This window comes from Plectropomus leopardus, chromosome 2 (assembly GCF_026936395.1).
Source record: "Plectropomus leopardus strain MGB_pleo_1.0 chromosome 2, ASM2693639v1, whole genome shotgun sequence".
Classification (NCBI taxonomy): Eukaryota; Metazoa; Chordata; class Actinopteri; order Perciformes; family Serranidae; genus Plectropomus; species Plectropomus leopardus.
Window position 1 is genome coordinate 23,306,181 of NC_142177.1, and position 24,700 is coordinate 23,330,880.

The 24,700-nt window shown below is 38.7% G+C and overlaps 1 protein-coding gene across 4 annotated transcripts in view; it reads right to left on the reverse strand.

Annotated features, from left to right (window-relative positions):
• The window catches only part of tox2 (TOX high mobility group box family member 2), a 145,978-nt gene that overhangs the window by 23,907 nt on the left and 97,371 nt on the right, over positions 1-24,700 (reverse strand). For all 4 annotated transcript variants that reach the window (XM_088088705.1, XM_088088699.1, XM_042505450.2 and 1 more), the window contains exon 4: positions 15,250-15,537. In XM_088088705.1, coding sequence (XP_087944831.1) covers positions 15,250-15,537 — 288 coding nt within the window. The remainder of the gene's footprint in view (positions 1-15,249; positions 15,538-24,700) is intronic.

Here is a 24,700-nt window from a genome sequence, read left to right on the forward strand (position 1 = left end):
TCCAAAGTTAGCATGGGGACAGTTAGATATTGCTTTTTGGTGATGAGCAGCCAGGCAGACCTAAACTGTGATGTAAAGCCAGGAAACTCGGTGTGAACGTGTTCCTCTGCCATCGTTACGCCTGTCGTGTTTGTATTCACATCTTGTACATCATAGTCAAATGGGAGTCAAATAACAAAGGCTTTCCAATTATGTGTAGCACATTGTGTGTGAGATGGAATATCACAAAGCCATTGTTCCCCTGCTCCTGCTGACCTTACCTTTGAAATGGTTTCACGGCCGCTCCAATTGCCTGCACCATTTGATTTAGCTAAGGGGATTTGACCACCAGCACAGAGATGAGAAAAGGGGAGAAGAGAGCCCTATACAGCTACAAGGAGAAAGAGGAGAGATTCACACCAGCGGAGAGCAAAGCAGCTAACCTTGCTCCGTCCTCATGATGATTATACCAGAGTGGCGTCTGTTTAATCATTTAAATAAGCGACTTGATTGCTATGCAAGCTTTTATTGCCCTGGTATCATAATAAACCAGTCTCTTGATGCTATAGAATCAATCAGAAATTTATCATCATCTTAAAATAACTAAATAAATCTGCAGCGTGTGTCGCTTTTTAATTAAGTGCCGACACATATAGTCATCTTATGTGGTCATGACCCAAATTGGTAACTTTTTGGCTGTCAGCCCAAAGTAAGATTAAGAAGGTAGTTGGGATATATATATACCTCTAAATCCACATCATGTTGTATTAGGATTAAAATCCAATTATGGACGTAGATGCAGATGCATTCCTAGAATCGCTTTGTGTGCTGCAGCTGCATGCTACACAATATTGCAAAAAAGGTTAGATGAAGAACCTCCTATTTTAGCATTATTTGGAAAACTTGCATTCATTTTGGCATTGAGAGATATGCGTTTTTAAGGGACTAATAGTATAAAGACAATCGATTAAGAGTGACAGTGATGGAATTTAACTAAGTGCATTTACTCAAGTTCAAAGTTGAGTTTTTTTTCTATTTAAATTAATCTCATACTTCTTTCTACTTATACTTCAATAAACTTTGAAGTGAAATATTGTTCTTTTTCATTCTACAAAAATGATTTGATAACATAAGTTACTTTACAAGTTAAGATTTCTGCACACAAATCGTATGAAAATACGTAAGTGCAACCGTTAGAGGATAGACTATGAATGTATTTTGATAGTTGTTTGTCATGTTTCATGCAAAAACAATTCAAGGTACTTAATGTATATGAAAATAAATACATGTAGTATTAATATATTATCTAAATAACTATGACTTTCTGCTTTTCCTATAAATAATTTAAATTATTTTTGATTTATTAAGTTTGCTTTAAAATTTTCTGCACTGATTTCTTTTTTACTTTTAATACTTTAATACATTTTCCATATTATACTTGCATAAATTTACTCAAGGAACATTTTCAGTTTAACAGTAACAAATTTATTAAATGTAACTTTGGTATTATTACTTTTACTTAAGTGAACGATCTGAATACTTCTTTACCACTGAGGAGTAATAATATTGGCAGTAAACTGCATTTTGTAAGCTCAACTGGCTGTGACTACTGCTATTGCTGACTTATTTAATCATTTTTGTTGTTTTTGTTTTGTGGTTGTGATTATATCTTGTTTCAGTTGTAGGCCTTTATATTCCATTATTGTATTACTGTTGAAAATACAAAACGTTAAAAATGAACTGCATACTCAATTCACTTTTAGTCCACTCACTTCAGTGATATACTATGCTGGATGTTCCTAAAAAACAAGAAGTAATCCCTTTCAATTATCACTTATGACCCACTAGAAGTGTGTTGCGGTGTCATTTTTTGCAGAGATACTGCCCTCTTCTGCCTGTATTTTCTTATTTTTGTCATTTTTTCTGCATTCGGGGTGTTTATGGGTGTGTACCCTCACAGTGTTCAGGTGAGGTCAGGGCTTCATTAAAAGGTAGCATCTAGCTGCCAGACTGTAAGTAGCATACATCCAAGTAACAGCTCCTAAAACAAAGCAAATACAGTGAGGATTCACAAAAGTGAATCTGGGGCTGGCTTTTAGTTTCACTTTAGCTGGCGATCGTGACAGTTATCAGAAAATCCCCCATAGTGAAAATAAAAGGTGAAATGTGATTGCTAATGACGTTGCACAATGTCAGTTTTTATTATATCTAAGAAACTTAACCTGCTGACCTTCTTTAATGAGCGCCGTCAGACTTTGAATCCCTGCTTTAACACGTGGTGATCAATGCGTCTGAGAGTCCTGAGACTTCCCTCCCCTCACTCCCTGCCTGACTGGAGCCATCTTGTTTAGAGTGATGGCTCACTCACACAGGTTCACGGCTGCTATTGTAAAATCACCCAGCGTTTAATTGAAACAAATGACTATAATAATAGAACATTATCCCTGCAGGCACCCAGCCATGACAGCTTTAATTAGAGGCGCGTTCAAGACTGATCCTTCAAAAGCACAGCCGCCGCGCAACACGGTGGTAAACACGCCTTTAGGTGGGGAGCCAACCCTGGGCCTCACAGCCCTCAAAGCTACTTCTCATTCACCCCGAGGGCAAAGCACTAACAACTCTGTTCCTCAAAGAGCCTTGGAGCCTCCACCCCTCCCTCTTTAACCCACTCCTCACTCTCTCTCTCTCTCTTCTTCTCTCTCCCTTCATCCATGTCTTCGGTTTATCAAGCTTATATATACCCAGGAGGGTCATTTACACAAGCTGAGGAGAATTAATAAGAGAGTGGATTTATGAATCATACGCTACTTAAGTATGAAAGCAAAGGCAAAACGTTGCTTCTGCCTTCTTGTGACATCAGACAGATGCTTAGTAAGGAGATATGATGGGCAGCAGATGCTGGGATGTTCAAGAGGAAGCAGAAACATAAGCGTTTTAAGAATTTGTCGAAGCTTAATTGGATGCATTTTAAAAACTAAGCCAAGACGACTTATAAAATATCATTCAGTGAGACAAGGAGACTTTGATTCAGCTGTAATACGATGCCATGATCCAGGTGTACTAGCAGCCAACTGCATCTACCAACACACCATTAAAACCTCATTTTATTTAACAGCTTGGCAGTCGATCCATGTTGCCAAAACAAGACACTATAAGGTCACTTTCAATCATTCCAATTACGCGCTAGTCAAAAGGAAAAATGTGAAATAGTTGCTCTTGCACCTCCTGCGCTGAACTGTGATCAAGTAATTAATCTGGCAGAAAAACTGCAATAGCTCACAAACCAGCAAGCGTAAGGAAATAATTACGAGTTTTTAACACAAACTTGAAAAGAGAGAAAAAGCAATTTCCATGACTGTCTTAAGTAACCACGCTGTTGAAATGGACTTTGCCACTACATCTCTCAAAGCCAAGTAGAGTGGGTGCCAGCACTTTTGATATTTTCATAAAATACCTGAATGACTTTTAAGCTGTGCCATACAGATACAGAGAAAAATAAAAATAAAAAGACAGAAGTTATAACAAAAGTAAATGAAAAAAAGGTCAAGTTTTATGCAGCTTTACCAGCCTTTGTGCTGGTGTTTTAATTTCCTGTGAGTGAGAAGAACTTAAAGGTCCTAGTTTATGCTCATTTTCAGGTTTATATTTGTATTTTTGGTTTGTACCAGAACTTGTTTACATGCTTCAATGTTCAGAAAACACATTATTTGTTTTATACAATCTGCCTGAATATACCTGTATTGACCCGCTCTCTGAAACACAATTTTAGCGCCTCTCTCTTTCAGTACCCTCCTAAAAAAAAAAGCCCAGTCTGCTCCGATTGGTCTTCCAAAACTGTTCTATCGGCATCTCTGTACTGTCATTGCATCCGGGGAATAATAATAATAATAATTATTATTATTATTATTATTATATTAGTAACTTGTATTTATATAGCAACTTTCAAGGTACCCAAGGCCATTTTAAAAGTAAGACAATATAAATATATGAATGAATGAATGAATGAATGAATGAATAAATAAATAAAATGAATAATAAAGAGAAAAACAAGAACAGTAATAATAATACTAATGATTGTTGGAGATGAGTGAACTAGAGGCTGTAAGCGTTTGTGAACAAGTGGGTTTACAGTAGTTTTCGATAAATGTCCTGACGTTACAGAATGACTGTAATGGCACGGAGGCAGGAGATACCAGCTTTGGAAAGTTTAGTTGTGACATCGCAACTTCATTAAAATCTGACTTTTTAAAACATGGGGCCTTTAATACTGCTTATGTTGTTATTATTATTAATGATTAAATCTAAGAGTATAGCTGGAAGCGTTTGTACAAAGAGGCTGACGTCCCTGGTTGTGATTGACTTTCGGTTTGAAAAGTACTGTGCCACCCTGAACGCCTTTCAGAGTGAATCTGTGGCAGCAACAAGGCAGTGGTTGATTTGCAGATAGTAATGTCATGATGTCCCCCTCGGCACCATCCTCCATGTTCCTCATTACTGCTAATGTCAGAACCTCCTTTGCTTTTATTTCTCTCCCTCTCTTCCTCTCTCTTCCAACCCCCCAGTTCTCCCTCTCTGTTCTTCAGTCTTTTTTATTCTCTCTCACTGTCTCTTTCTCCCCCTGTCTCGCTCCCTCTCAGCCCGGGCGTGTCTCTGAGCTCACCTCACAAAGCACGGCGTCAGAGAATCAGAGCCTTGCCTGACATGACATGTAGGAGACGGCTGTGAGGAGCGGTAGGGACACACACTCTTGACAGCAGAAGGCAAGGCTCCTCTGCTCCCACTAATGAGACTCCTCACTGCCGTGTCAAACACACTTTGTGTGTGTGTGTGTGTGTGTGCGTGTGTGTGTGTGCGTGTGTGTGTGTGTGCGTGCGTGTGTGTGTGTGTGTGTGTGGGCATGCCCGCACTCACACAACAAGAACAACAAAAAAACGAACGTAGATGCAGAAATAATGAACACAAAAACAAGAAAGATCACAAATGAAAAGTATAAGGTGCATACAGTTCTGTACTGTATGTGCTGCACAGTGCAGGTCATGGCGAGGGGATTTTCATACGTGTAAAATCCGCTTAGAGAAATTTCACACATTTGTGACAGAAGCAATCTTCACCTTATTCTCTAGCTTTGAACTATAACAAATGCAACAGATAGCGGACTGCCAAACAAATGAACTTGTTTCTATTATGGTACATGCAATCACACCTTGAGGTACAATTTATAAGAGGCTTAATGTTTTTGTTTTTAATGATTTTCACCAACAAAAAAAAGATTTGTTTGACACTTGATACAGGTTTTCATGGATGTAATGTCCCTGTACATCCACATCTTGTTTCCTGTGGCAGGACAACTCAAATCACTCAAGTAAAAAAAGAATGTTTTGCTACATAGACGGCTCAGAAAAATAATTTTTGTAAAAGAAAATTGAAAGAAAACACAAATAAGCAACCGATTTTCTTCCCTTAAGAGTCCCTTTTGATAACTAAAATTAATACAAAAAATATTTCCCCACACTGGATGACTGGTACTAAGTATACGCTGAAACCCGCTGCACCCTTCATCATAATATTATTGGATTTATTAAGATATGGCAACTAGTCTAGGATACGGTGGACCCCTCTGGACTGGACTTGGTTCTACCTAATTAGTAAGACTGGAATTGACAACAGCCCATTTTTTCCCTGTTGGTGTATGTTTTTATTTTTTTGTTTGTATTGTGTTTGTAAAGTTGTGACTGTTTTTGTGTTTTGTTTAAGTGGCAATCTCCGAGGCTGAAAAATGAAGCCAAGGCAAAAGTGCCAAAACCTGCAGTTCTTTGACTGGCCACTTGAGGCTGGCTCGAAAAACAGAGTAAATCCCCACAGACCCCCATGTTAAAATGCCCAAGTTTGTCAAAATAAACATGTTTACAGCCTGGTACAAGAAATGATTTGGGTCTCTACAGCTAATTTCAATATTCATGACAACTGTAGGGGGGAGAATTTTATTTTATTTTTTTATCTAACTCACCCGTTTTCAAAGATTGAGGCCCACGGTTGTGCGTAATTAAGGACAGGGCATATTTGTGTGAGCGAGGCATCGCTACGGTCTGTGAGTCAGCTCCTTTACAGCTCCAGCCTCTCATCCAAATATACTCACTTCTGACTCCTTAAAAGTCATTCACTAAAACTAAAACAATGAACTAACTAAATACTCAGACTTTAATAATAATCAAAAAAATCTGCTTGTAAATCACAGTATTATTTTTTTATTGTTCACCTGTGTCTTGATAATGAAAACAGGCACGAATTTTAAATAGAAAACAATGCTAATGTTAAGTTAGTGCGAGGTGGTGTGACCTAAAATTTGTATCATGGCATTTTTTAAGATTCTAGTGGTTCCACTGAATATCATAGTATTTTTCCCCCTTTATATCGATTTATAGTGGATTAATCTACTGTCAGAAGTTCCTAAATATAAATACATTTTAATTTCATTATACTAAGAGGGTTTATGAATCTTTAAATCCACTATTCGATTAGTGTTTTGATTTTAAGATCACGATTCGACTGGATTTTTTTTTTTTTTTATTAAATCCTATAGATACCTAAAAATGTTTATACAGCAGAGATATTCTGACACTTTATGTCTTTGGTGATATTCTGATATCAAATATAAACTGTGACAATCATCTCAACATTTCTCAAATTATTTTCTCCTGCTTTCCACGATTGAGGATGAATGCCCGTGAATTCTGTAGCTTGTGCCTCTTGGTGCTGGATTACAGTAACTCAACACACTGTGCGGACTGTGTTACATGAATACACAAAGTGTTTTAATCACCGCGGCTCTCGTGCACATTAGCAGACAGAGTGGCAGTGTTGTGTTGAACTGGTGGCTGGTGGCACAGCAGGGGAGACGTCCCTGAGTGAGATGACATGGGACGGCTCTCCGCCACCAGGGCAGAATATTCCTGGTGGTGAAAGCAGAATGAGCTGATGGATGGTTGAGATAGGGCACAGTGCAATATGGACACGATTTCATGGCATGATAAATCTCCGCAGGGGCCCGTGGCTAAGTGTAATATGAAATCCCTTATCTATGTATCTGCTTCATAACACTGGCTATCTGCTGCGGCTGAATCTGCCTTTGTTTCTTTAGCTTCTGTTCTCTGCTTGAATGCCGCTGTTGATCACATCTATGGCATGAAGGAGACCACTGACAACAACATGTGTGCGATAACACATCTTTTACTCAGTTGTTTTTGAAATACGATGTGATGAATTATCTAAATTGAAAATTGTCACTGTGGAGATCCTCTTCCATTACCTGGGATCACACTGATAAGCGGCGTTATTAGAAGAGATTTTGCATCCATATACCGTAGAAGCCGGCCTGTGTTTGTGCAAAACAAGTTTAAATTATACCTGCAATATAAATGAAATGCAATTTGTTTCACAGAGCTGATCCTTTCAAAGTTCGGCTTGTATGTTATTTAACACCATCTCTTTAGAATTTCTGATTAAAAAGAAAGAAATTAAGTCGGCACCTTATCCTGTGATTAGCTTAATCCGATAGGTTAATTGACTTTATCAGGGTGGAGAAAACAGATGAGCTGCCGTTCTAGCCTGCAATAAAAATCCCCCCAAAATGATGAAATTGGAAAATAACCTATATTTCTTTTAAGATATTTCTTAATATACAACTACAGTTTCATATCACATTGCCAGAGAAATAAGGCACTTTCTCCCAGGAGATGAGAAAAGAATTGAATTTTTCCTTATCGGTCATCTATTTTTCCACAGAATGCTATTACTTGCTGCCTGCCGTTGCTAAGCAACAGGAAATATTAATAGGACCTTTTATTAGCTAGGCTTTACCAGTGGAGTACTAAAATGAGGAAGTGGAAAACATGAATGTGTTACATAAATCTCTGAACCTTTCAGGGTTTGCACAAGTCTCTGTTTGTCCAGTGATTTATGGCTGTGATGGTTCATTTATGGGAAAGGGAGGTGTGAAATGCCAAATGGAACATTAGCCTAAGGGACAATTTGAGAATAAATAATCACAAAAAAAGTGTGTGTGTGTGTGTGTGTGTATGTGTGTGTGGTTAAAGAACAGCCCTATATTTTTTTCTGCAAATTTTCAAGAGGCCATCAAACGAGCAAGTGATATTTTTGTTCCGCTGGAGGCATTGATCATTCAGAATCATCTATGCTTGAATCAACATTGGAATAACTAATACAAGTCCCGTTCTATCAGTGGGCTTGTTGAACTGTGGTGAAAAGCGACAGACATTCCATCATTTTCCGCAGACGCCTCTAATCCCTTTAAAAAATGACTGGAAATGAAGGTCTTTCAAAGGAGGAATAGGTTTTCTTCATCTGAATGAAAAGTGTAGAATATAAGGCAAAGCCTCAAAGAGCAGCAAGTCTTTAAAGGTAAGACAAATTTAAAGTGGAAAAGTCTAAACACATTTAATTACAACATTTCTGAAAAGTCACTCGATAACAGTCGAGGTGACGTACAGTCCTATTCATTTTTTCAGACTGAGAATTAGGAGATTTTCTCTATGAATGCATCACCTTATCTCTAATCCACCTTTTTCTCTGTTCCATGTTTATACAAAAACCAGCAGGTGTACAGTATGCGATAATACGCTCGCCGAGACCCTCCATCAGAGGGAGAACACATTAAAACACACCTCTGCTCTCTTATCATTAATTCATCCCAGCTTGTCTGTGACAAGTTCAGTTGACATTGCAGCTCATATTTCATTCACGCCGGCTCGGAGAGCGAGCACCTGCCAGGAGCACTTAATGCCTTGTGAGTAAAAAATAAAGAAAAGGAAAAGAAAACAACTTAACATGACAATAAGGGGTAGGATTAACACTTGATAATTAACCCCGACAACTGGAGATAAAGAGCTGGTGAGGAAAATTCCCACATTTAAATGTTGCTAACAAAAGAAATTAAGAGTATGAATTTGAATATGAATACAGCCGGCGGACCACCCTCATTACAAATGAACTGACCCCCATTCACGTCTTGTATTCTGCAAAATAACAAATGAGATAATACCTGGGAGTTTGACGGAGCTGCACATAGCTTTTTTAGCTAAAACATAGCACATAACATCCTCTGGCTGATTATACATTCATCATCTGTTACATATTCAAAACATCACACTCGAGCCAGTTTGATGATGGCTAATATTGCATGCATCATTGAGGAAGATGAAAAAAAAAACTTAATCAAAGATAATTTATTCCAGTCGCAGGCACGGGTCATGTGAATTTGAGGAGCATTTTAAATGTACCATAATTGAATATGGAGCCTTTTCTGTTCAAATAGATTGTCACAGCAGCGCAGGTGTGAAGCTCATATATCTGTCCAGCCAATAATAAAACCCTTTAGGGAAGTTTTGGTGTAAAACGCAACAGAAACAACAACAAGGCCACTTCACTTGTTGTGTGTCCAGAAATTATTCACCAGCAGCAGAGATGTGTATCTTTCTGGGTTGTATTGATAAGATCAATGCAACCTGAGCATGGCTATTAAATGTCTAATGTGTTTTGGAAGAGAGAGAGAGAGATAGAGAGAAAGAGAGAGAGAAAAAGAGAGAGCGAGGCCCTGCCAAGTGCATCAGAGCATCAGAGAAAAGAGCTCTCTGAAAGATATCAGGTTTGGCCAGGAGGGGCTTCAGACCGCAACACAATAAGCATCAGCGAAAAATACCTCATGAATTGAAAATGGTCTCTTTACAAAATTAGGAGAGTACAGTCAATTATGTCTTTCAGGATTTTGAGGGTCAGCAGAGGAGAAAAAAGACTAAAAAGTCACCACCTTGTCAGATGGGGAAGTTAGCTTCCATCGACTCTGTTCTGTTGATAATTTCAGCTATCTGTAAAGGATTAGGCAATAGTCAGTCGATTTTTAAAGAAATCCCATGAACCAAATCCAGCAATGAACTGATTCCAATAATTAGTGGGTCTGCAGCTAACAATTATTTTCATTAAACCTGCTGATCATTTTGACATGTAGTTGATAAATGGTTTGCTTTGTAAAATGTCAGAAAACTGAAAAATGGCAAAACTACAATTTCCCCCGAAAAACACATGTTGATATTTTAAAATTGCTTGTTTTGTTCAACAATTATGTAGAGCCCAATGTTAATTAATTTAATAGTATAGCGGACTTAAAACAACCAAAAATTCTAATTAAAAAGTTGTAACCAGTGACTTTTTGGCACTTTAACATAAAAAAATGACTTCAAGATGCAATGTGTAATACCTGGTAACATGCTCGTAATTAATGGCGGGTACAGACCACCTCCAAGCCAACTACTAACTGCTGAAACTCAAAGAGGCAGTCAAAAATAACACTGCTATCTCTATCTAATAATCCTCACTGTGCCAGTTTCGGCAAAACAGACAGCTGTGTCAGCTGTCTGTGCTTTGTGTGTCTCTTTGCTGTTTGACAGTCTTTGTCTAAAAACAGCAGATTTTGGAGTTTTCGTTTCAGTCCTCTGATTATCTCTCTCTGCAAATATTTTGTCTTTGACCAACACCTGGATTTTAGCGATTTAAAATCACAGACTTCAACGAGTGACAAACGGTGAGCCTGCAAGCTTAGCCTGGCTAGCCTAGCTAAACCAGTGACTAAACCAACCACACCAGTGTCTTGGACTCGGACCTCAGATAGTCTGATTAACAGATTGTCAGTTATGGAAAAGGAAACTTTATATCTAGAAAATCTGCAGGTAACATCAAAACAACAGCTAAAAATGGACTCACATGTTGGACTGAGGGCAGACTTGACGCTACACTGACATTTATATAAATATATAGACGTATAATTGTGACTGGTTTGTATATCTATGACTTAAAAAGGAAGAAATGGGCTTGGGTTAGATACATACTTACACGCTGGTTTGGGTGTTTTTATGGGACATCAGAAAGAAAACATATAATTACACCAGTCTTTAATATTCTCTAGTCTTTACTTTGCATGTGAAAATCCTGATAGTTGTCATTGGTCCGGTGGATCCACACCCACAATTCTCTGTTGTATCCACCCCAAGATCTAAATCTAAACACTGTTAAGTCCCACAGTTCACCGCAACACCACAAACAAAACACACACTGTCTATTGTGTGTAACAGCTCCCTGACTCTGATCAACTGCTGCTGTAATGCTGCTCTCCTCGAAATCCTTTTTGTTATATAATCGCCCTATTTATTTTATGTTTATATTGTTGCACCTGCAATGGAGTACTTTTCAAATGTCCTCATACTTGAATCACGTAGGGCCGCATTTAGAAACCAGGAGCTCTCAGCCTTTTGTTGCGACAGAATAACCTTATTTCACTCAACTGAATTATCTCTAAAATATCTAATAATGAAATCCAGGAGGTACAGAAAACTGGAGGTATATGCTCATTTTGAATAAGAGTTACCTCTTTCCTCTGTGCAATTTCTTCTTGCTTTCCTCCCCACAATGCCCCCCTCTCTCTCTCTCTCCATCCTCACCCCTCCTCTCTTCATCCAACTCTATTGCACTCTTTTCATTGCCCAGCTCACGTATTGAATCTGCCTGATGAAAACAGATCTCACTGCAGCACCACAATAGAATGGCTGATGCAGGAAAGATGAACCCTAATGGATTTTTTTTTCAATGTGCTCAAGATTGAATATAAGGCCTGACCTCCAGATGTAGTGGATCCATTTCAACAGCAAAGATATTGTTTATAGTGAGGACACAGAAACACATAGACACACACAAACAAGACGCCATCAACAGCAGCAGTGAAATCCCTTTCTATCTACATATGGCACTCGTATATATTTTAGCACACAAAACTGTCTAAAATTAGCATTAACCCTCGTTATTTATCTATCCATGTCAAGTGAGGTATTCATTATGATAGAATCTCATGTTTGAACTGCAGAGTTTGCTTAATTACTCTGCTCAACAGACTGTGTCAAGGTGAGGCACCAATTTAATAGACACTCCGTTCTCAGCACAAATGAACCTCTGCTACGGTTTGGTAGTTTCGCCAGGCAGCCTATTTGACTCAGAAATTTTCTGAGTTCGCTTTATATGCTGCTTTTTGCAGTGAAGTTGAAGCAGAGCCCTGAAAAGGTCTCCCATGTGTTCCTCGGAGCTTCCCTCAGAGCCAGTTAGAAATATCAAGGTTTGGGAGGTTAGAACTATTTCTTAAAGATCACTCATCATCTGATCGAAAGCTGTGATTTCTTTAGGCTTTTTGCTTCTTAATGACCCTGAAACTACAACTAATTTGTAAAAAAAAAAAAAATAAATCTTTGTCTCCACTTCAAGTGTTTTGATTTCATGTCCATCGTATGTCATGTCAAACCTTTCAAACCTCATGCATTTTTATCACACAACCCAAACACCCAATCTATTAAAACCAGCGAGTGTGGCCCTCTGTAGCAGTAACAAATATCCTGACTGCCGAGCAAAAGACTGGCCAATCAACCACTGTCTCCACAGTAAAGGTCACGACCAAAATGTGAAACGAATATGAAGATAAATGACACATGAATCCAATACCTCGAGGGAATATTCCAGCATTATATACTATAATATATAGCATGTTTATATTTCATATCTTTATCAAGCCGTATTTATGCTCACTGTTGTTTATTCTGATTTCATCTGTTTATGATGAACATTATGATATACTGACCTTGATATGCACATATATGTATTTAATGCATGCTGTGTACAAAAGATTGTCTTTTCATTAACATACAGAAAAACACATGGCTGATTTGTCATTTCTGGAGACGCCTCAAATGGAAAAAATGTAAAACATCTGTACAACATGATGAACAGTATACAACCGATTAAAAAGCACAGCTGTTGAGTGTAGCTATTTTTGGCTTTTTCTGATTTCTCAGTCAATATCAAGTAAGTTGTAAAGGTATAAATTCTGAACTTCAAACCCTGAACACGTTGCATCTGTTAGTATTGTATGTGCACTTTCTTTTCCAAGGTATCCAAGTTTGGGCATTTTAAAGTAGGGATCTATGGGCATTTGGTCTGTTTTGGAGCCAGCCTCAAGTGGACATTTAAGGAACTGCAGATTTTTGCCCTTCTGAATTGGCTTCATTTTTTTTTAACCCTGGAGGTTTCTGCTTGATCATATTGTCACTTAATGCAACCTCAGTTAGCTGTTAGTTCTGGACACTGGCTGTAAACAACTAATCATAACTAGCCTCCTGCAGATCTCAACATGGATTTGTTGTTCTCAATGTAGCATTATAAGGGAAACAATATTTTTACGTGTCCAATAACACGTAAAAGTGAATTTACTACAACATTTTGCTCCAAAGATGGCCCTGGGTAGATCTCTGTTGGTCCCACACTTTGTCCTTGGGACGATGAGACACCGTTAGTCTCAGAATCAGAATCAGAAATACTTTATTGATCCCCGAGGGGAAATTGCCTTTAGTTACAGATGCTCCCATTCAAAGTCTTAAAAGAGGTAGGAAAGTGTAGAATATATCAATAAAATTTAAACTTAAGTACTAATATAACATAAATATATCTAAACACTAAAGTATTAATATAAATGTACATTTTGTTCTTGTTTCTACTGATGTGATAAATAAAACAACAGATTACCAACATTTGAATATAGAATATGACACATGGATGTAGTTATTGCACTGGATTATTGCACATCAAAGTAGTTATTGCAAAGCGATTGCAACGGGCTGCATGCACGGCTGGCGCATGTGCACTCACATAAGCTCGAGCTATGTTTTTAAGCCTGAGCAGAACTGATGCTACACAACACAAAAACACTGGCCACAGCTGAATGTCATCTGATTTGCTGATAGGCCAATGCAAGTCAACAAAGCAGATATCGGCAGATGCTGATGTTAGACTGACAAATTCATGCATCTTTAATAAAACCTCAACATAAATGTTATTCATTGCGCATCTATTAGACTATTAACATTTTGGTTACTGAATAAGAGCCAAAAAAGAGACACAACATTACTTTTAACTCCAGTCATTTACTAATTTCTTGCCCTTTAGAGCGCTATGTATAAGAGGCTGGTTAATGGAGAACCTTTGCTTTTTGCTTCATGCATAAGCTTTCCAAACTGTATATATGTCATGTGTTGTGATAAAAACCTGCTCTATTTCCTGCAGTTCTCATCAATGCAATTACAGTCTGGAGATGCTAATTTGTGGAGGAGCAGTTCTGTGTGGAGCTGAGGGAGTAATCAGTGCGTATTCATGTTTGAAGGCTTGACAGATTGACCGATGCATGCTGTCGAGGTAGATATGATGCTGATGGATTTACCCACAATCCTCTTCTCCATGCATCAGAGCTGACACGGCAACCACTGAACAATTGTTCAGTTCCCCCCACTTAGGTCCCTTCCTCATGTCTTGAAAATTACATTTACCTTATAGGGTTGTAATCTGTTTCATATTAGAGAGCTTCTTTTTAAAATGGATGTTTTGGATGTTTTGCAATAACCAAAAAGCTTTGAAGATGATTTTAAAAGTCCAATCTCTTGTGTGCTCCATCATCTGTTTTCCCCCCTCAAAGTGCAATGTTGTGTCTGTGTTGGTGTATAGTGTCTGATCTTGAGTGTGTGTACTTGTGAGGGGGAAAGAGTTCGCCCTCATGTCCTTCTGGGTGTCTCAGATTAACATAGAAAGTAACGTCTTTGAGTCCCTAAAGTTTTGGTATAAGCCAGCAGAGTTAACAAAATGCACCTGAGTCAAACCCTCTTTCCTCTGAGCCATTAAACATCTTTTACTTTGACTAAAGGTCCAGGGTGTTGGATTTTTGGGCATATATTCTCATAAATGGAATATAAAATAATAAGTATCTTTTCTTTAGTTTATAATTACCTGAAAATAAGAATTGTGTTTTGGTGGAGTTAGAATTGGCTGTTTATATACATAGGGAGTGGGTCCTCGTTTATTGAGATCTTCATGTTTCACCATGATGTTTCTACAGTATGAATGGACACACCAAACACTGGTTGTAGTTAGTAGTGACAAGAGTGTCAGAAAAACACTGATTTCTTTAACATGAATCTGCTTTGTTTTTTAGTGTTTTTACCGGTTTAAATCTGTTTTGGAGAGGAAGACACCTCTGCCGATAATTTTGCTGCAACACTGAAGGCATTCTTACGCATTTGTGAGGATTACTGATAAGACTTTCTGACTTGTCAAACGTCAGCTCTCTGGTGTTACAAAGCTCCCATGGTGCAGTTCAGTCCACGCAGTGCTACTCACCGAGGGCATTTGGCTGGAGACGAGGTGGCTGTCCTGTGCCAGCATGTTAGACATCATGAGTGTGGGCAGCTCTGGGTAGGAATATGGGTTGATGAGCCCATTGTGTGGCAGCGAGTGGCAGAGGTAGCCTGTAGAGTCGTGCTCCATCAGGTGAAGAAGAGGAGGCTCGGGGTGGTTCGGTGGAGTGATGGGGGGGATCTCGTAGTCCTCGTCCCCAGCTCCATTTCCACTGCCTGAGCCGCCACCTCCGCCTCCTCCCCCACCGCCACCACTCTGACCTGTGTAGCTCTGAAAGAGGGACACAAAAAGAAAAAAAGTGAGACAACTCGTGTTTGAAGAAGTACAGATAACCATAGATATTCCATATGGGTTGCAGATGTAGTCATTGAGTTTACAGAGATGGAGTTATACACAGAGTTATTTTAGGGTCGAAGAGTTCCAATAGTCCTGTTTATTTCCTGCATAGGCCATGTTAGGTAACTGGAGCATTTCCAAGGCTTGGATGTGTAAAAAAAACTGTCCCCTTTGAATCATTAGTATCACAAAAGTTGAGCAGCTGTGTTATACATTATCAATGAGCCAAAGTTAACAAGCCTGTGCACATAAAACGTCAGGTCAACCACAACTCTCAAGGTGCATGTCATTAGAAACACCTAATCAAAAAAAATAATTAATTAATTCACCAATTTAAGTCAGTTTACTTCTAGATTCTTGATCAATTTTTGAAGAGTTTTGCTCCGAAATGCAACAACAGAGCACTCTAAATTTGCTACAGCTCTAATTCACACCTCTAATTGGCCTCTTCTGCACAGCTATGGCAGCTGATGGTAATCCAGCAGCAGTGATTAGGCAATTAATACATTTGTCAGTTATCAGAAAATGTATTGGCAACTTTGTTGATCATTGAATGAGCAAAAAAATTAGCCTGTTTCATGCTTCTTATATGTGAGAATTTTTCATATATGAATATAAACTGAATATCTTTGGATTTTTGGACTGTTTTTGGACTCATCTTAGAAGTTACACAAGGCATATTTTACAGTTTTTTCATTTTATTGATAAAACGATTACTGGATTACTCGTGAAAATAATGGGCAGATTCACTGATAATAAAAAAAATAATCATAAGTCGCAACCCTAATTGTACTACAGTATTTCGAATCATTCATGATAACAAACTGGTGGAAAATTGATGTATATTTTATTAATATATATTTTCATTCAAACAAAATTGAATTCATTAAAACTAACATCAATACAGACCAATGTTATGGTTGGTTATCAGCAAGCAGATTCTCTGCTCTTTAAACACGGATAATATTGTAAAAAAAAAAACAAAACAGAATTTTATTTTAATTTTTAAAGTCACAGTTTCCATATCTGCAGTAGATGTTACGGTTGCTTCTTGCTAATAGTTGAGTTAAATGTCATTTATAAAATGGATGTAGGGAAGAAAATGTTCCTTGCCTCACCAATGTGCATTTTGTATATGTAGACTCCTTGCTGTTAAATATTGGATTAAAGTACACGTAACCATAGTAACAGTACTTCTGCTTTCTGCGACATTGCCAGTGACCCTTTACTGTCGAGACTGACCTTCCTGTGCCAAGAGTTAAACTGACAAAAACAAACAAAAACATGAATACCTGTTACAGCTGCTGTTACACTTTGTGGTTTTCCAATAAAGGAAAGGAGACTCAGTTCTGTGGAAAGTTTTGATAATTTTGATAATCGATTAATCAATTTTCATGCAAAAATGTCAAACATTTATTGTTTCAAGCTCAATGTGATGTGAAGCTCAATTTGTTTTCTGATTTCCTTTCTCATTTATGATAGTAAGTAAAAACTCTTCAGGGTTTGGACTGTTGGTTGGACAAAAGAAGCTAATAGAAAGTGGTCACTTTGGGCTCTGTGATGAGCATTTTTCACAGTTTTTGACATTTTATAAACTAACAACTAATTGATTAATTTGAAAAAGAATCTGCATCTTAATCGGTGATAAAAACAATTGTAGCATCCCTAGTTTTGTGTTGTGGTGTTTACTTGTGTCTTATTCATTGTAGTCATACATCAGGACACCTTGTATCACTTACAGAGTGTTAGACAGTGATAAATATGATAAATTGATTACTGACGCCCCACAATTCTCAGTTTCTTGCTGAGGACTTAAATGCAAAATGTAATTATTCTTGGATTCACTGACCTCTTATTGGTCAAACATCCACTGCTTTAGCCTTGAGCTGATTTGTTCAAACGCATCTGTGTAAAGTGGCCTTTACATTAAAGGCTGATGTCAATATAAACTTAAGAACCATTAACATGTTAATATCTTGTCCATCAGCGAATTCAGTTTCCAGCCATTCCACAAATACATTTGCAAACTGTTTAAATTCAGATCTGTCATTCTGTTAGAATAGGTGTAATTTTGTTTCAAATGTTGAACGTCTCATTTCGTAACAAAACCCCGATGCTGAGCGATCAGTAATAAAGAAGACCAACAGCCTGTGTATTTGTGTGCTGTCTCGGTAACACAGTAAGTCCAATCAGATCAGAGTTGTGCACGGAGCACAAAGAAAAGAAAAATAGCAGGGAAATTCAACGGGGGAATGAAAAGCAATTTTGTCTGAGACGATCCAACTTGACTCCCATTGTAATGACTGAGTCAAATTAATCATCACAAATAATATTCTGGTGTCAGCCATTCAAGGGTTTTTTAATAGAATTTTTATGATTCATGTCTGGCAGTATACATCAAACAGTCAGTTCTGCAACATTTCTGAAATAAATTCAATATCATCTTTGTGTAGGCTGTCATCCTCGGCAGCAGAGTGGTCATTTATCTCTCAAACAGATACTTTTAGAAAATAAGGGGCATGGGGAGATGGAAGGAAGGAGAGAGGATAGAGGGCACATTTTTTCTTATTTCTCTCAAGCCTGTTGTACTGTAAAGGTGAGTTTAGAGGCCCATTCTGTAATGCTGTGGCCATAAAAATTACATGTTTGTTAAGATATAGGAGCCTTCAAAAGACAAATTAACATTTTCAGCTGCTTGGAATAAAAACATGCTCATTTTACTGCAAACAAACGTCAATCAGCAGAGAAAATATTAACTGTGTGGGTTTTATTGTTGTCTAATGTTGCTGTTTGTTAATTTTGAAGTGATAGCAGCTTTAAATCCTTGTGTTTTTTCGCTGTTGTTTGGTGTTGGGGCGAGCCTTTTGTTTCTATTCGGATCACAGTTTATTACTGTGAACTTAAAGGCGCAATCTCCCTTTTACAACAATAGCTTTCAGCAGGATTAAAATGTATCTAATGTCTTTTAAATGAATACCAATCTAAGGCGGTAAGCACAAAGCCAGATGAGAGAAATTTCATTAAGTCACAATACCTAACAAACACCCATCTTTAATTTAACCACAAAAAAGGATGTTGGCGGTGTTTTATTGTAAGGCAAGAATGCGTTTAAAGCGCACTTTCATCTTCCTACATGTTACAGCAAATAAAAAAGAAGAGGAGAAAGAGACGTGTGATTGCCTCAATTTGATTTACTTTGTCCTGACATAGCCTGAGAGCCAGTTGATATTAATTTTCTGGACTGTCCTTTGAAGACAGATGTCTTTGTAAACCTTTGGGGATAGTGTTATTGTTTGGTCTAATGGACAAGAAAACGAACATTTCCTGAGATTCAATTTCCCTCATAATTGTTGGAAGGAAACTAAATTGTCTGCTGTAAACATCGGAGCCATTGTGTAAAGTGAGTCCCCATGCGTGTGTCCCTCAGAGCCATCATCTAGCGGGTGACCACTGTATAATCCACCACCCTTAGTCATCATGTTGCATGTTCACCAACCTTTTGTTTTCTCTGAGTATAAATATATATCCACGCTACGGAAACATTTCCCGTTGCTCTTGATTGTGCAAAGCGACGCAGACTGAGGATGTGTCATGTGTTAGATTGCTGTGAGGGCTCATCCAGTGCCCTTGATGATAAAATGTAAATACCAAGGACGTTCCCAGTTGGATTGTGGCAAGATAAATTATTCATACACCTCTATTCAGAATGAGCTTGCATGTACAGAACCGCATGTACACTCTGGCTAATGTATACTCTCTCCTCCTTTAAAAGTAAAATCCAAACAAAGGCAACGTATTTGATGGATCGTACAGACCAGCATGTGTCCTAGTATGGAATTGGCTTTTCAAACAAAAGCCCCCCCCCTACTCCCTATGAGGTACTCGTTATGGGTTTACTTCCAGTAGTCGTCACCACATTCTTACCAACATTACACAGATTCTATTTTCTCACTGAAACATCCTTTATTTTCCTCCTCTGATCAATACGGCACACTATAGGGAGCGTTATTTCCAATACACAGTATGCTTGGTCTGCACGGCGAGCGAAACACAATCTGTAACATTTTAATTAAGAGACAGATCTCTCGACTGTAAGTGTTACATGGCAGCACACCTTTCATTTGAAAGAAACAGATGAATAGACAGTTGGTCTGGGACTGAGAGAGAAAATAACATTGATTGGGGAGCTTTCCAGCTTGTCTTTTTATTTGGCACAGATCTCTCCCTCCCTCTGTAACACTGCCGGAGTATTCAAGGCCTTCTGGAGATGATATTGACTGTGGCTAATGGCTCATTATCTGTACATTCTTCTTCTTATTAGATTATTGTTGTAATGCCTGTAGAAATTTGGATTTGGGACATAACCCAATTAATATTAAATTGTATATTAATCCTGTGAAATTATGCCCTGTCAAATATAATTCACATGGACAATAAAAGAGATGCATGCCTTTTTGTGTTTGTAAAACACAACATGATCTTGGCATACTGTTGGATGTGAAACTATTCTGATAATTGATTTATTGTTTCGGTCTGTTTTACACTAGAAACACTAAACACTCTCTGCTTCCAGCTTCTCACGTGTAAGGATTTGCTGCTTTGCAGTTTTTTATATGATTGCAATCTGAATATTTTTTGGACAAAACAAGACTTTTTGTTACATCACTTTTGGCTCTGGGAAATCAGCATATTTATCACTATTTTCTGACATTCCACAAATGGATCAATCTATTGAGAAAATAGATAGGGCTATGAGATATTACATATAAATAATAGGATATGTTCAGGCTATGTCATGATACACTATATATATATTTAAATCTGTATCATCATAGTTAAGTTACATTAAGTACTACTATTGTGAGGTTAAATAAAGTACTTTTATAATGAAGTAATTCAAAAAGGAACCACTGGTGCTTTTACTGTGAAGTACCTGGCTCGTTTTGGGCCCAAAGTGTTCATATTTTTATCAGGCCTCCAGAATTTCAATTTATCCCCGTTGCAGTTAGCAGAGTGCTTAGCTACAAGTAGGCAGCTGAGCAAAGGGAAGTCTGCTCGGGTAATTATATACAGGGCAATAGGACTTTTTTGGCTTCATGCACCACTGAGCAGCTTTTACAAGAATGAACAGCGCCTCTGGTTTTATCCAGTTCTTCATGTTTTTTGCTGTGAACTTCAAGCTTCCAGTCAACATTTGTTGTTAGCAGCTGGTGGAATTTTAAACCTTTACAGTGGCATCATTAAACATGAAGATTAATTCACTGTTACTTGGAAACAACAGCTCTCCGGTTCATATATTAATAGCATTTGCACGTTGCACTACTGCACCATCGCAAAATGTTAATAGTCATGATCTAGAGCCCTGCAGATACAACAACACATGACTCGCCTGCTCACACTAACACCCAGCAGACAGTGCTCTGTATGGGCAGGAGAGTGTGTGATGTTTTACATTTGTGAGGTTCTTTTTCTTTTTGTGTCTGTGAGATGGAGAGAGACATAGCAGAGAAACACTGTTTCATGGCGACCCCTTTAAAAAAAATAACATGACAATTTATACCTGATGTTTGCGATATAGTCATATTATGCATCCCACTTGGAACAAACCACGATACATCGAGCAAAACCACTATATCTCCCACCCAAAAAAATAGTGTGAGTCTTGGTTGTATTATTTTTCAGTTTCTTACTATATTATCTTAAAAGGAACATCATTATACAAACATTATTTTGACAGGTGGCCCACACACTATGAACATTTCCTCTTAAAAATAACAAAACTAGACATCAAGTCAAACAACAAGATCAAAATATAATCTGGCCAGTTGCATGTGCGGCACACAGACGCAGAGTTTAGAGTCCTTCCAAGTCAGCGTTTGTTTCGTGGAGAGAGGGCGGGACCGACAGCTCAGAGACAGACGATGACAGATCTGCCTTACCACTAATGTGCACTTATCTGCCTATTGGAGAGCTTTGTCACAGTGGTGATTTATGCTTAAAATCCCCCCACACACTACCACTTCCATCACCACCGACACTCTTCGTTCCAACACCTTCCCGTATCCGCCGTGCAGCGCTCTGCGCACACAGACAAAGTCAGGCCCTGTTATCTCCCCTTTCCACGCAGTCCGGTTTGCAAGAGAAACGGTGGATTTATCTTTCGGAAGAATTTGAGAGCATCATCTATTTTCATTCGCTCTGCCATCGCTCTCCCGGAGGAAGATTATACTGTATATTTATGAATGATCCTGTTTATGAGTGTGCACAGAGCTCTTGTTTTAATGTAACACAGCAAAGGCAAATAGCTGTTGTCAGAGTACAAAGATCACTTACTCTGAAACGCTTAATCTGAACGGCATGAACTGATCTGCCATTTCTGTTATTTGTTTTTGATACTCCTCTTTTTCCCTTTCCTCCCTCTCTTTATCCCTCCATCTCTCTCTGTCAACTCCGGCTTAATTAAAGCCATAGCTGTTCTTCTGCTACAATATCATGTCAGGGGGGTATCAACACACCACAAAGCCGTCTCTAGCAGAGCCCAAAGAGAGGGAGGGGGGAGAGGGCCAAAGATCCAGTTACAGCTACCCTACACCTCCACTCTCCTCTTCCTCTCCTCTTGGCTGGCCCGGCCTGGCCTGTCCCTCACAGAACCCCAAACAGTTCTGGTCCCTGCCTCCCCCGACCCCTGATCACCCCCCTCTCCTCCCGCCCATCCACCCTGTCATCTCATCTCTCTCTAAAACATCCAGGCTGCATTATTTATCTGTCACTATGTTACTGTTTGGAAATCATGAAAGGAGCTGTGGGGATGCTGGTGGTTTGTGTTCGGTGAATGAATGGGGCCGGAGGGTGGGAGGAGAAGACGGTGGGAGAAAGAGAGAGAGATTGGGAGGCAGCGAGGGGCTGAGACAGGGGAAAAATAAAGTCAAAGTCATGCTCTTTCTAGGAAATAAAATCCAGCTACTATCTCTTCGGCCATGGCCATTGCTAAGTGAGAAAAAACGATGCTGCTCTGTGACAAAAATGCTTATTTATCATTATAGGTGGGAAAATCCGAAATGCAGAAAATAATTAACGCGAATAGCAACTGTCCAAAGTCCAAAGATACAGATGGCCCCGTTCACCTCAGATACTGAGTTGATTACCAACTAACCTCCCACTGACTAAAACCAGCCTTTCTAATTGCTTATATTTCCCTCCTTTTCTTTTATGTTTCCTTCCCTTCTTCTCCCTCGTGTATCCTGTTCCCAGTGCTCGTCTCACTTGTCAGTCAAGGTCAGGAGGTCATCCTCATCTGATCGCGTGTCAGAGCAGATTAGAATCAGAGCTTTTGTGCCATGTCATATTTCATTATGCATTTGACTCATCTGGCAGGTCAAGGGGTCAGTGTGATTTGATTGGATGACAGAAATGATATAATTTGTGTTTAACCCTAGGCTGTATGAGGCTCTGAGTGGCGTACTAATGCATTTTGCAAAGATGGGGCAGGCCCTCTCCAAGAGCGACTAATTTGAAGTGGCACACCGCAGAGTTGAAGGAGAGCCAGAGCTATTGCACAACATGCTGAGGTTATGAGGGAGGCTTTATCAAATAATAAACACAACCTCCCTTGTACCTCTGTTTCTGTCTGTCTCTCTCACGCTTCCTTTCTACTCTGCAAACTGATGTGAGTGCCCAGACATTAGCTGCCTTCTGCGCCTAATATGTTGCTTTTCCCTTTCCTTTTCTTCTTTCTTTATCAATTTGATTCAGTGAAAATGTGTCACTGACCCCCTTTTCTCTTGTTTTTCTCTGTCTCTGTTTCTTCCTCGCTGTCTAATAACACTTGATTTTGGCAAGAGAGGAGACTAATGGAGAAGTGCTGTCAGCAACAACAACTGCATCATTATTGCAGAACATTCAACTGGAACACAAAAAAACATTTAAATAGCTCCCAAATGGCTATAGAAGTGAACAGAATAGATATGTAACAGTGTCAAAAAAATCAGCTCATTCATTAATCTGGAGAGAAATAACAGGTTTTATTGTTTGATTAATAAACATGAATTTAGGGATGCACGTTATATATCAGGGCTGTTAAGTTATCGACCAATAAAGGGAGAATTATGATGTTTTTAAAATTATTCCAATAATGAAATTATAGCTGATAAAAAGAGCTGATAATACAGAGCTGTATTCCTTTCATTGACTTAACAGGCGCACCATCTAGAATCCTGCTAAAAAACACAGAGAGGAAGAACAACAACAAACAAAGCATGCTGTCTCGAGAGCCAAACACTTTGTCAACAATGTAGACATTTTTCACATTTTCAGAAGACGATGATGCAATTGTGCGTAGAGTCTAATCCCTTTATGTTGCTGCTGTTACAATGATTAGATGTAGCACCATAGATGTATCACGCTAACTAGATACTGTACGCCAAGATGGCGCCTATTCATTTCAGTGGAGTGGCTCGTCTGGCAGATGCACCAAAAAAAGCTTCTTCTGTCCATCCACTTGACTCATAGACTCTTTAATGTGATGACATCACATATTTTTTAAATCTCTTTTCTCACCTCGAGTAAAATTTTAAAAATATAAAGCCTCAGTGGATCACAAATTCAAAATGGAAAGAGTAATAATTGACCTTGTTTGCAGTTTAGGGTGTGTCCTATCAACAGTTTTCCAAAAGTCGTTTTTATAGTAGTGGTCTAAGGGGAAAATGCTTTTTGAGCCACATGGGATATTATTCGCTTATATCTTAAGTGGCCATGGGAAAAAAATTGAAAGCAAGGCTGAGCTGCTCTCCTCGGGTCCTCTGCATTGGTGAGGAACCATCTTCAGCGCCGGTGTCCTCCCAGCAAGCGGTCAGTTCAGTATCTGCCAGGTTAGCACAAGCTAACACAGCAGCAAAGCCAAACATCCAACAGCCCTAACAAACTCACACTAACATCGAAACAGCTCCACCCTGTAATTAAACCCTTTAAAAACTGTTAGGTAACGTTAGCCATGTAATGCTAACAGTTAGCCCTGTCACTGTGTGGGAGAGAGAGACAGTGGGGACAGGATGGGCTAAGCAAATCAATATGCTGCGTGCAGCTCTCCAGTGAAATCAAA